Source organism: Chiroxiphia lanceolata, chromosome 30, assembly GCF_009829145.1.
Source record: "Chiroxiphia lanceolata isolate bChiLan1 chromosome 30, bChiLan1.pri, whole genome shotgun sequence".
In the NCBI taxonomy this organism is placed as follows: Eukaryota; Metazoa; Chordata; class Aves; order Passeriformes; family Pipridae; genus Chiroxiphia; species Chiroxiphia lanceolata.
This window is the reverse complement of record NC_045666.1, coordinates 2,014,032-2,026,805: the sequence shown is the minus strand read 5'-3', so window position 1 is coordinate 2,026,805 and position 12,774 is coordinate 2,014,032. Positions and strand designations below refer to the sequence as shown.

The window sequence follows — 12,774 nt, the reverse complement described above, 5'->3', positions numbered from 1 at the left end:
CGCCCCCCGGTCCGTCTGCGGGGCCGCCAGGCCCCCCCCGCCCGCGCTGGCCCCCGGGATCCCCGGTGAACGTCACGCGGCACCGGCCGGGCCCGCGCTGCAGGGACCGGGGGCGACACCGGGGCGCGGGGGCGGCGGGGGAGAAGGGGGTCCCGGTGCGGGGGGGGCTGCCCGGTGCGGCCAGCTGGTGGACGGGGGGGGATCCCCGCCCGGTGCGGGGCAGGGGGGGCCGGTGCGGGGGTTCCCCCCCCCGGTGGCGCCTCCCGGGAGGGTGGGGAGTCCCGGTACTGAGCGGGGGGGTCCCCGTCCAACCTGACCGGTCTCAGGGTCCCGTACAGATCCGGGGGTCCCCGGTACAGCATCTCGGTCCCACGGGGTCCCGGTGGTCCCGCTGTCCCGCTCCCCGGGGCCCGTCCCGCGCGGTGCGGTACCTGGGGGGGGCTGGGGGCGGCCGCACCAGCCCCGGTGCCCGCCCGGCCCGTGCGCTGCGGTGCCGGTGGCGGAGCCGGGCGGGGCGCAGGTGCTCCCGGCCCGCGTGAGTCAGCGGCCGCCGCCGCCCCCTCCGCCACCGGGGACGCGCCGCCATTTAAAGGGACCGCGGCCCTCCGTGGCGGGGGTGGGGGAGGCGGCGGGGGGGCACCCCCGCACCCGGGACCGCCGCCGCGGGACACCCCCGCCACCCCCGATCCTCCGTGGGGCTGAGCCCAGCCCGTCACCGGGGGGTCACCCCCGGAGCGGGGGGGTCGGGGGCGGTCCCGGTGCCCCACCGTGGGTGTCCCGCAGGCCCGCACGGGAGGGCCGGGCTGGCGCGGCCCCGCGGACCCCGCGGACAAAGCGGCAGCTGCCGGGGCCGGGCCAGCTCTTGTGCTGTGAAATGGTGGAGCTGGAACGGGGCGGGGGTGGTGCTCGTGGGGGGAAGGAACGATGGGGTCAGGGACAGACAGATGGACACCGGGCTAGGACAGGCACGGGACCAGCATCTGTCACCTCCTGGGCTGTCCCTGCGGGGACAGTTCTGAGGAGCCACACGGGAGAAGGGCCCCCCCCCTCCTGGCGACCCCACAGGGTAAGGGGGGGTTCTTCCCCCTCCTGGGGAACCCAAGGCTGGGGGTCCTGGTGCTGCTGCAGCAGCTGAGCCCAGAACCCAACACGGGGTTGGGGGGCCTCAGGGAACCCAGCCTTGTCTTCCTGCGTGCAAGGGGCTCCCAGGACCACGACCCCTCCGGACCCCTCACACCAGGAGCCACAGCACACAGAAGCCTGGGGAACGTTTTCGCCAATGTTTTTATTGGAAATGTTAAATACTGGGGGTCCGGCCCCAGCGGAGCCGGGGGGCAGGGGGGGCTCGGGGGGGCTCAGGCATGCTCCTCTGCCAGCTTCTCTGCCTTGGCCACGGCCTCCTCGATGGGCCCCACCATGTAGAAGGCCTGCTCGGGCAGGTGGTCGTATTCACCTGGGGGGAGACACCGTGTCAGGGGGCAGCGGGGGGGCCCAACCAGGCTCCCCTAGTCCCCAGGGGGCCACCTCACCTGCCAGGATCTGCTTGAAGCCCTTGATGGTCTCCTTCAGAGGCACCAACTTGCCCATGTGGCCGGTGAAGACCTCGGCCACCTGGAAGGGCTGGGGACAGGAACCGCTGGATCTTGCCGGGCACGGGCCACTGTCAGCTTGTCCCTCCTCGGACAACTCGTCCATGCCCAGGGATGGCAATGATGTCCTGCAGTGACTTGTAGTCCTGGGGGCACACACGGGGGGTGAGCAGACAGCACTGACCCCCCCCAACCCCAGCACACCACGGGGGCTGCCCGGCCCCCCCTCACCTGCAGGATCTTCTGCACGCCCCGGGCACGTCAGTAGTGCTCGGGGCCCACGATGTTGGGGTCCATGATGCGGGAGGTGGAGTCCAGGGGGTCCACGGCCGGGTAGATGCCCAGCTCGGCGATGGCACGGGACAGCACCGTGGCTGGCATCCAAGTGGGCGAAGGTGGTGGCGGGGGCAGGGGTCAGTCAAGTCACGGCGGGCACGTAGATGGCCTGGGGGGAAGGGAGGGGACGGTGGGCCCCCAGCAGGTGATGTGGTCTCCCAGGGACCCCCGGCCGGCCCTGCCCTCACCTGCACCGAGGTGATGGAGCCCTTGCGGGTGGTGGTGATCCGCTCCTGCATGGTGCCCATGTCAGTGGCCAGCGTGGGCTGGTAGCCCACGGCCGAGGGGATTCTGCCCAGCAGGGCCGACACCTGCGTGGGGACAGAGCGTGAGGGGCTGTGCCAGTGTGGGGCAGGGGCCCCCCGTGCCCAGCACCGACCTCGGAGCCGGCCTGGGTGAAGCGGAAGATGTTGTCGATGAAGAGCAGCACGTCCTGACCCTCCTGGTCCCTGAAGTACTCGGCCACCGTCAGCCCCGTCAGGGCCACCCTGGCGCGGGCGCCCGGGGGCTCGTTCATCTGCCGTAGACCAGGGCGACCTGCGGGTGGGACCCCCAGGTCAGCACGGTGTCCCTCTGGCACCCCCTGCATCCCCCCCCACCTCCCCAAGAGACCCAGCACCCCCCGGGGGACCCTGCACACCTTGGAAGTGGCATCTTTCAGGTTGATGACCCCAGACTCGATCATCTCATGGTACAAGTCGTTGCCCTCACGGGTTCTCTCGCCCACGCCAGCGAACACCGAGTAACCACCGTGGGCCTTGGCCACGTTGTTGATCAGCTCCATGATCAGCACGGTCTTGCCGACACCAGCACCTCCAAACAAACCTGGGAGGGGGAAATGGGGGTCCTGCTCAGCCCCGAGCCAGCCCAGCTGCCCCCCAGGTCTCCCTTCAGCCCTTTCCTCCTCAGATGGAAAAAAGCGTTGCTTCAGCAAGCTCAGGAGAACGAAAGTCAAGGAGTGGATCATCAGCGAAGGAAAGTGCCCCAGGGAGACCATCAGGAGCTTTAAGGGGGCTGGCAGGTGCCCCCTCCCCAGACCTCCCTCCCACTCTGGGGGTCACGTACCGATCTTGCCGCCCTTGGCGTAGGGAGCCAGCAGATCCACAACCTTGATCCCCGTCACCAGGATCTCCTGCTCGACGCTCATCTCCACGAACTCAGGGGCCTCGGCGTGGATAGCAGCAAACCTGGAGCAGGAAGGGGGAGAGGAAGGGGCTGAGCAGCTGCCCCAAACCCCCAGGAGAGCAGGATCCCTCCCTGCTCACACCTGCACGGCCACAGCACTCACTGTTTGGTTGTGATGGGGCCCCTCTCGTCGATGGGCTCCCCGATGACATTCATGATCCTGCCCAGGGTCTCAGGGCCCACGGGGATGCGGATGGGAGCACCTGAGTCCAGCACCTTCTGCCCCCTGACCAGCCCCTCCGTGCCGTCCATGGCGATGGTGCGCACGGTGTTCTCCCTGGCCCAGGGACAGCACAGTCACCGCAGTGTCCTCGGGCTGACCCCGGGCACAGCTGCCAGTGGCTTCCCCGGGCCCTGCCAAGGGGGATGTTCGGCTGAGAGAAGGACTGGGAACAGCAGCAGGACGCGGGAATAAAATAGCCCAGAGGAAAAGGAGAGACCAGGCTGCGCTCCAGCTGCAGCCACAGCCCTCGAGGGCAGCCATTTTCCTCCTCCTCAGATTGAAATCCGTGGCTTCAGCAAGCTCAGGAGAACGAAAGTCATTGGAAACATCATCACAGGAGGACCCCTCCCCGTCCCCTCCCTCCCTCGTGCCAAGTGCTCACCCAGGTGTTGAGCCACCTCCAGCACCAGCCGGGTCTCCCTGCCCTGCACCTCGAGGGCGTTCAGGATGGGGGGCAGCCCCTCGTCGAACTGCACGTCCACCACGGCCCCGATGACGGCCACGATGCGGCCGGTGGTGGAGCCGGCCTTGGCAGCGGGGGCCGCCTGGGCAGCATAGTCCCGGCCTGGGGGGAGAGGGACGGGTCAAGGTCGGGGAAGGGCAGCGCCGGGTGCCTCGGGGGTGCGGGGACGGGGCTCCCCCGCGGGCCAGGGGGTGTGCCCGGGACCCCTGGATTCCCCCGTGAAACCAGGACTCCCTGAACGCCCCTCGGTGCAGCCAGGACCCCTCTACCCTCCTCTGTGCGCCTGGGACCCCGCGAAACCCCTCGTCCGATGCACCCGGGACCCCCCGAGTACTCCTCCGTGCACGTTGAAACCCTACGCCCCCCTCAGTGCGCCCAGGAGCTCCTCCCTCGATGCACCCGCGATCCCCGGAACCCTCAGAGCTGCTCCCCCATGACCGCACGACACACCCCTCCCGTCCCCGTTAACGGGGACCCCCAGCCCCCGCGCCCCCCCCACCCCCGGCCCGCTCAGGCCCCAAGGTGACCCCGCCTCGTCCCGCACTCACGCGCCCCGAGGGCGGCGGAGGCCGGGGCGGCCCCGCGGCCGAGGAGCAGCGGGAGGAGGTCACCCCCGCGGGGCAGCAGGCCGGGCGCAGCGGCGGGCCGCGGCGGCGGCGGCGGCGGCGGAACGACCCGCGAGCCCCAACATGGCGCGCCGACTGAGCCGCGGGTCCCGCCCGCCCCTCACGGCCCTCGCGGGCGGGGCCTCGGCGGGCCCCTGTCTCGCCCATTGGCCGCCGCGCGACAGAGCCCGCGCTGCCATTGGCCGCGCTGAGGCGGCGCCCGCTCTGCGCCCCCTCGCGATTGAGTTTTAGAGCCGTCCGTCAAGGCCTGCTGCGCGTTGATAGGGTGAGGCTGAGAGGAAGAGGCGGGGCCCGGGCGAAGGTCGCCGGAAGCGGCGGCGCACGTGGCTGTGCTTGTCCTTGGGCGGGCGCCGTGACCGCGACGGGGCCGCGCTGGGCCCGAGACCGCCCGGGGGTCACCGCACCGGGCCCAGGGGGTCACCGCACCGCCCCGAGGGGCTGCCCCGCACTGGGCAGGCTCTGCGCCCCCAGTTGTCTCCCGCAGGGGGAAAAGCCCACTCCACCCGGCTCCCCACGAGAAGGGAACCCACCTCCAGGGGGAGCAGAGCCCACCGCACCAGTCCCTCCACTGCCCCCCTGTAGCAGGGGGGATCCCGCAGCACCAGCCCCCAGCTGCCCTCCCACCAGGAGCAGGGACCCTCCCCTCGGGAGAGGAACCCACTCCCCGGGCCCACTGGCCCCCCCAGGAGGGAATTCTGCCCCACCAACCCCCCACGAGAAAGGAGCCCACCCCCCTGCCCCCCATAGGAGGGGGTCCCACCCCACTGTCCCCCCAGGAGGGAGGACTCCCCTGCCCCTGCCGCGGTGAGGAACGCACAAGGCCCAGGTCGAAGGGAGAGCCAGGGGAGTCTTCAACAGTTATTAGGAAAGAATGCAGACATTAAAAAAATCCCAGCTGCTCTGAACATAAATTGAGGTTTCTCAGCCCGGTCGCAGGCCCCACGGTCTGTCACTCGCTGCCAAACCCACAGTGGCAAATACGATTTGGTCTAATGTACAGATTGACAAAGCAAACACTGTACAGCCACTCCCCCCGGGCGAGGAGGGGGGAGGTCTGGGGGGGGTCACACGGAACCAGGGACAGGCTCCGGCCACCGGCACCGCTCGGGGGCTCGGGGGGGCCCAACACCAAACGAGGAGAAGTTTTAGGTTTTCCTTTTCAATACGAACTTTGTGGAACAGACCTGAAGACACCACAGAGGGATGTTGCCTCGCCTGCTGAATTTGGGGAGCCAATGACAACAAGTTTTGTTCCCGGTACAAACAGACAATTTCAGGCCGTGGAGGAGGAAGGAGGGGGGGAAAAAAATGCTTAACCATTTGGTGTAAATTCAGGGGTTCTCCCATTGTAATTACATCTGCTACGAGGCAAGGAGGCTCTGTAAACTTTATTGCAACTGTTCTGCACGGATTGCCTACACCTCAATTGGGGGGTTTGTTTGTCTTTTTTTGGAAGTCTGGAAAACGGTTCATGCATAACATTATTGCCTCTCGTGGCTTAAGACCGCCCCGTGCCATGGGACACACCTACCATCAGTGAAGCCATTTAAAATGGACTGAAAATGGGTTAAAAGGATGCAGGATCTCCCTTTAGGGCTATCAACTCAGGAATTCTATCTCAATTATGAAATGTTGTGATGAAGTTCTTTCCCCAAAACCCTGAAGACGACAGTTTTCCTTACTCCAGATCCGGCATTTCTAGAGAGAGAGAAAAGAGAATTGTTTTAGGGCTGGTTTGTGGGGTAATGTTTTTTTTGGTTATTTGTTTTTCTAAAAGCTACCAGAGCCCCATTATGTCACAAGGGACACGAGCAAGACGACCTGGCCCTCAACCAAGGAGGGCACGGAGCAGTTTGGGGCCTCTGCCCTCCCTCCTGGCTCTCCCCAAGGGGATCTGTGCTAGAGCCACCCCGAGCACGTGGCTGCTCCTGAAGCTGAAGCCTCCCTGGGACTGCAGCTGCCTTGGAAGGTCAAAGTGGTATTTGGGGCTTGTGTGGAGAGGCTTTCCCAGATTAGGCTGTCTCCCAGCACTGGCTTCATCTCCTGCCAGGACTCAGTGGGATGGACAGGGGGAACATCTGCCGGCCCTGCCCGGGGCGTTCAGCAGCTGTGTGAGGGGAAAACAACAACTTACTTTCATCATCACTGTCTGGTGAGTCCTGCAAAGGAAAAGAAACAACATTAAGTGGAGCAGATGGCCCTGAAAGCGCCTTTCCTCTAACACCACCCCCCAGGAACGAGCTGCTGCTCCCCAATCCAGCGGCAAGCTGGATCCCCCTTGGGCAGAGCAGGGATTTTGAGGAACTCCGGGTTCCACAGGACTCAGTGAGCTCAGTTTGGCCTCTGCAGAGCCCACAGACCCACAACAACCCCCAGTCACTGCAGAGAGACACAGACTCCAAACTGCATGGTGCTCCCACTGCCCTCAGCACTGCTGAGAGGGAGGGAGGCGACTTCCCCAGGTGACATCACCTGTCCAAACAAGGTTTGGGGCTATTTAAGCCTTCTGCAGTGCTGAAGAGGGAGCACAAGACTTCTTAAGCAGCCCTGCCCGTGTTTACTCCAACCACATACTCACATCATCTGCCCCATCTACTTCTGGCAAATCTACGTCGTCGTCTCCACCCATGTTGTTCATCATCTGCTCAGAGAGAGAACAGCCACGAGTCGGGGTGAATCCAACCCCATTCTCCTCCCCAAACCAGCCTGAAATGGTTCTAAACCAACAGCCCCCAGCTGCCTTGACAGGACCTGCCCCATGCAGGAATGACAAGGTAAGGATGCAAGAAAAACTGGGATTAATTGCCCTGCAAACCCCGAACTGCAGGAATTCATCACCCCCTACCTCGGAAAAGCGATCGAAATTGGACATGTCTTCATCTGAATCATCTTCCCAGTCTTTCCAGTTGTTGAAGTCCACGCTGAGCCAGTTGAGCTGCACCAACACAAGGAGTTACTTGAGGACAAGGAATCTTTTAAGGACAAGGAAGTACCCGGCTGTCAGTCAGAGCAGGCAGGTTAACGAGAGCTGCCGCCGGATCGGGAGCAGGAAAAGTGACCCAAAACTGCTCCACAATTCAAACATGACCCAAATATGCACAAATTAAAAGCCAGGGGGGGCAGCAGGTGCCCAAACCCACCTTTGCCCTCTCTTTTGTTAACCTTGGCCATGCCTGACCAGACTCTCCTTTTCGTAAACAACATAAGATGGATCTGTCTGTTCTTTTATGCTTTGATTCCTGAAAAAGAGCAAACACCCATTAGTACCATCAGGATGAGCTTCACCACCAACTGCTGACATCCCTCATCTGTCTTAACCTCTCCACTTATTCTTTATCCTGAAAAACACTTCAGGATAAAATACTCTGTCCTGAAAAACACTTCCATGGATCTGAGTTCAAGCAAATCCTTACAGGCTAAGGAACTCTTTGTCCCCAAATCCCAGGAGCAGCCTAAAGAACAGATGGCATTTTTTAGGATCACAGAAGTCCAGAATGGTTTGGGTTAAAGATCATCCCACTCCACCTCCTGCTGTGGACAGGAACACCTTCCACTAGACCAGGTAGGTCCAAGTCCCATCCAACCTATCCTTGAACTCTTCCAGGGATGGAACATCCAGAGTTTCTCTGGACAACCTGTTCCAGTGACTCACCAGGTTCCAGCACTAGGAACACCCAAGAGGAGACTCGGGATACTCACATTTGGATCGATATTATTAAAAAGGTCGATTTCATTTAAATGTTTAAAGTTATCACTTCCTCCAAGACAACTGCAATGAGAAAAATAAGTTGGTTTAGCCCAGAACATGTCACAGAACAAATCTGCTTCTCCTCAGCCCTCGGGGACCTCCCCGTGCCCGAGTTACTCACCTGAACGTGAGTTTGGACTTTTCAAAATTTACATTAACATCTTTGCTGTCTTCAACACAGAACTCGATAAAGACGTAGTCCCTCCGGTCGTACCACTTTGCAGAGGCAGGCTGCCTGTGGGCACAGCAGGTTTGGGCATTTCATCAATAAATTCAACTAAAAACCTTCCCTCCTGTGTTCAAAACCTGCATTTCGAGCTCATTATTCGCCTTTAAAGGTGCTTAGGAATGAAAAAAGATGTGAATAAAAGAAATGATGCATTCAGTGTGTAACACCCCCGAAGAGCTCCTGGGAGGAGCCACTGGAATCCGAGAGACTGAAATAAATGTTTCAGCAGATCAAAATTGTGATAAACTTTAAGATGAGCTACTACAGACGAGGCAGAAGCTCCACCACCTCCCACAGCTGCCTGGGCAGATTTCAGGGTGGTTTTTGTCACCCTAAGAGTTAAAACCAAGCCCAAGCAAAACCACTGAGAAACCTCTTTTTTGGGCACTGACACTATTAAAAAACAGATTTACTGTGATGAAGACCCAGCTGGTGTCAGCACAGGTACGAGAGCTGGAGAATCCTTGCTCCAAACTCTTCCTAGAACCTCCTGCATACTCAGACTGGAACTCCCCCACTTTGGAATTCTCCTCCCTTTCCAAAACCACCACAATAAGTAACAGCATGTCCAGGGCAACTCTGGTGTTTGCAGTTCCACACTGAGGACTCACCTGCAACGCTCTGGCCGTGCTCAGTGGACTGGGGAAAGAGACCCAGCAGGGCCTGGACACCCTCCTCCCCCCTCCAGTTATTCCCTGGCAACTGTGGCCAAGCCCAGGGAACGCCTGCATTCCAGGGGAACCAAACAGCCTCCCAGCAGGGCTGTTGCTAAGGCACAGAGGCCACGGGTGTTTCTCACACTCCTCTGTCTTCCTGAGATCACAGAATCATGGAATGGGTTGGGAGGGATCTCAGAACTCATCCCTCTGGGCTCAGTGCTGCTCTATAAGCACAATTATTAACTTTTCAGACCATTTATTAAGGTGACCTTTATTAAACTGTCAGGTCAGGTTTTGACTCACCTGATCATCAATTGATTAATTCTTGGCATGGAGCTGTGACACATTTTGTGAGGTGACTCACCGAGGGCCAGCACGTTCCCTAAACGTTCCTACCTGAAGCTCCCATCCACATGTCCTCAGGATGAACCACAGCAGGGCCCGGCCCAGCCCCAGCTGAACCCCAAACCAGCCAGCTCTGAGCTCCCCCAGTGCCACGGGGACTTGGACACACCGGTGCCAGCTCAGGGAAAGGCTGGGACAGCAGCGGAACTGCCACGATGCCTCTGGCAGCCCCAACACTCTTGTAGGTGCAAGAACACCTGGTCAGAGGCCAATATCCAAGGATTTAACTTCCAAGAACACAAAAACAAGTGCATTCTGAATTCGACCTCGAGTTTCAGCAAAATGCTGTTCCAGGAGATAAAACCTGATGCTTCCTCTTGCAGCTGCATTTCAGGGAATGTTAATTATCACCTTGCTCAGGTAAAGTGCAGCAGCACAGCAGGAGTTTTCTTACTGTGGTATTTTTAATTCCTTCTTGGGCACGAGTATCCTAACAGGGAATGAAAGGCTCTCAGAGGAAAAGAGGAGGAGAAATGCCCCACTCTGTTCCCTCTGTGTGGGGAGACAAAACCCCCAGCGTGGGACACCGGGGGACGTCACTCCAGCCCCGTTATCCAACAGAAAATCTCAGTGTCCCTGCCCGGGTGACGCAGGGGCTGACTGGTTGTAACACTTCCCAGTTCTCAATGTCAATGGAGACATCTCCAGCCTTCCCAGGGAGCCACACACATCCGGCTTTCGCCGTGACCTCGGGATCTCTGCCCAGAGCGAGGGTTTGAGGCATAAAACTCACAGCACGTCCAAAAATCTTGCTCAGCTCAAGGAAAACACACACACACACACACCACACACCATCAGAGCTGGAGAGGAATGAGATCCCAAATAAATCTGGCTCGACCATAATTCACAGTTTCTGCCCCCAACCTGCGCCGCTTCCCCGGGAATCCAGCACTCGCCACCCTGAGCTGCCATTCCGGCCGGCCGGAGCTGCCTCTCTTCTTTTATCTGCTTTTCCAATCTCGCCCCTCCCAAAGGGAGGAGGGAAAAGCTCCCCGTGAGCCTCAGTCAGAACTGCCCCCGTTCCAACCGTAGCGCCGGAGCCGCCGCCCGAGCTGGGCCGAGGCGAAGCCGCAGCTCGTTTGCGTCCTCCTGCCCACACGGAGATTCCCAGGAGACAACCACCACACAGCAGCCCTGCACGTGCTCCCGGCGCTCCGGAGCTGTTCCCACACCCCCACGGAACCATCTCCTCCTCTCACAGACGCTGAAGCACCGCCAGGACTCGGGAGCAGGATCACCTGTTGCACAGAGTTCCGCCCCCACGGAGCCTCGGCCTCCTGCCAAGGGGGCTCTGGTTTTCCCTCTGGTTATCCCTCAGCCACGGGACTGAGTCCTTCGGGAAGGAGGAGGTAACTCCAACGTGCTCCCTCCCGTGTGGTTCCCAGGGAACAGGGCGCTGTGTCCCACTCCAGAGGGTTTCCTCTGTCCCATCCACCCGCCTTTTGGGGACTTCCCAAGCTCCTCTGGCTCTTCCAGTCGCCACATTCCGATGACAATTGTGATTCCAGCGCGGTGGAACAGGTTCTAGAAGCTTCCCAGCAGCACTGAGAGGCAACGTGGAGGCTCAGCTTCACCCCAGAGCCCTCATGGCTCTGCCCGATCCGCGGTGGCTCCTGGGGGCTGTGCTTCCAGCCCGGATATCCCTGGATATCCCTGTCTCTGGCACAGCAGCAGCTTCTGACCCGCTGAACTCACGAGTGGAATCTCAAATCTCACTGTTCGCGGCGATTCAGGGAGTTTCCAAACCCGTCCTCGTGCTCCTTGTATCCTGTGCCTATGGAATCCTGCCTTTGTTTCCTGGGAGCATCCTGGGAGCTCCCACAGGACACTGCAGGAGTCAGACTCCCAACAGGATTTACCCCCCAGACAGCAACAAAACCTGTTTTACTGAATTAGTTTTCTTTCCACTTATCAACCCCGGAAAGGTGCTTTTTTTAACTAAAAAAAGCCTCATTTTAGATTTTAGATGACTGCATGCAGAGGGAGCAGCGCTGCAGTTTCAGGATGATGAACTTTACAGAAATTAAACATAAAAAGTCCAACTTTATCACGTCCCTCTCGCTTTCAGTCATGTTAGGATGAAGCAGCTCCACTGTCTGGGGTTTCAGAACACAAGTAAAACACCTGACTGGGGACAAGGGACCAAAAGCCACCAGTCCCCGAGGGGTAACTCTGTCCTCAGACCAAATTCCTGACAAAATAAAACCTCAGCAAGTGCTACAACCTCCAGACATTCCAGCCAGACACGTGGAGGTCACAGAACCACGGAATGTCCCTGGGCTGGAAGGGACCGTAACGCTCATCCCATTCCACCCCCTGCCATGGGCAGGGACACCTTCCACTAGCCCAGGTTGCTCCAAGCCCCGTCCAACCTGGCCTTGGACACTTCCAGGGACGGGGCAGCCTCTGGGAAATCATTCCAGTGCTTCACCACCCGAACAGGGAGGAATTTCTTCCCGGTATCCCACCTACCCCTGCCCTCTGGCAGCCTGAAGCCATTCCCCCCTCGTCCTGCTGCTGGAGGTGTGGGAACGGCAGCTCCGGGGGCAGCACAGCCCTTCCCTTCCTACGGCCACATTTCCTTCTTAAAAGTCGTCCCGCACGTGAAAAACTCCATCTCGTCTTCCCCGCGCGTTCTGAGGGAACACTCACACCGAGCCAGAGCTCTGCCACGAGCGGCTCACGCCGCTTTGGGTCGCTGAGGCGGCCCCGGGAGGGCGCCGAGGAAGGCAGTTAATTAGGGCTCCCCGGGAGCGCGGGATCCCGCCCGGGATGCCCGTGGAGAGGATCCAGCGGCTCGGGCACGGGCAGCACCGGGGGGGTTCCGTGCCGGTTCCTGCACTTCCACCCGCTCCTGAGGGGCTTTCTCACTATTCCTCGGTCTTTCACGGAATCGGGAACGGTCTGGGTTGGAAGGGACCTTAAAACTCCTCCCGTTGCACCCCTGCCGTGGGCAGGGACACCTTCCAGCAGCCCGGGCTGCTCCGAGCGCCGTCCAGCCCGGCCTTGGACATTCCAGGGACGGGGCAAAACCCAGCGATGGGTTTTAAGTGGAAAAGTGGAAGTTTGTAAACAAGATTCGCCCGTCTGCGCGCTCCGGGCGGCTCCACGCGCTACTTACCGGGAGTTTTCCCGCCGTTTCAGCCGCTACCGACCGGCGGGTGCCCGGTGGCCACGGAACCCACCGGGCAACGCGCAACGACCCCCGACAACCCCCCGCCGCCCCATTCATTCCGCGCGGCCCCGAGCGGGGGCGGGACATCCTGCCCGCACCGCGGTACTCCGGGGCCGCGCCGGTAAACCCACGGCGG

At 60.8% G+C, this 12,774-nt stretch overlaps 2 protein-coding genes and 2 non-coding genes across 4 annotated transcripts; all 4 read right to left on the bottom strand.

The window, feature by feature from the left end:
- Positions 1-1,266: 1,266 nt before the first annotated feature.
- ATP5F1B (ATP synthase F1 subunit beta) lies at positions 1,267-4,510 on the bottom strand. Its single transcript, XM_032713485.1, is given in 16 exon segments — positions 1,267-1,453; positions 1,530-1,623; positions 1,625-1,645; positions 1,647-1,673; positions 1,675-1,701; positions 1,703-1,735; positions 1,821-1,961; positions 1,963-2,034; positions 2,114-2,236; positions 2,305-2,442; positions 2,545-2,750; positions 2,991-3,112; positions 3,214-3,388; positions 3,716-3,898; positions 4,345-4,415; positions 4,417-4,510. Coding segments are annotated over 16 exon segments (1,602 nt in total). The 5' UTR covers positions 4,488-4,510; the 3' UTR covers positions 1,267-1,355.
- Positions 2,826-2,901, bottom strand: LOC116800105. The gene has a single exon (XR_004361175.1). It is a non-coding gene; the product is annotated as a small nucleolar RNA SNORD59 (small nucleolar RNA).
- On the bottom strand, positions 3,601-3,674 carry LOC116800104. Its single transcript, XR_004361174.1, has one exon. It is a non-coding gene; the product is annotated as a small nucleolar RNA SNORD59 (small nucleolar RNA).
- Positions 4,511-5,256: 746 nt separating the features above from the next.
- Positions 5,257-12,710, bottom strand: PTGES3 (prostaglandin E synthase 3). The gene is given in 9 exon segments (XM_032713506.1): positions 5,257-6,120; positions 6,557-6,581; positions 7,001-7,063; positions 7,268-7,357; positions 7,563-7,661; positions 8,122-8,191; positions 8,292-8,405; positions 12,585-12,595; positions 12,597-12,710. Coding segments are annotated over 9 exon segments (591 nt in total). The 5' UTR covers positions 12,696-12,710; the 3' UTR covers positions 5,257-6,100.
- Between the last annotated feature and the right edge of the window lie 64 nt (positions 12,711-12,774).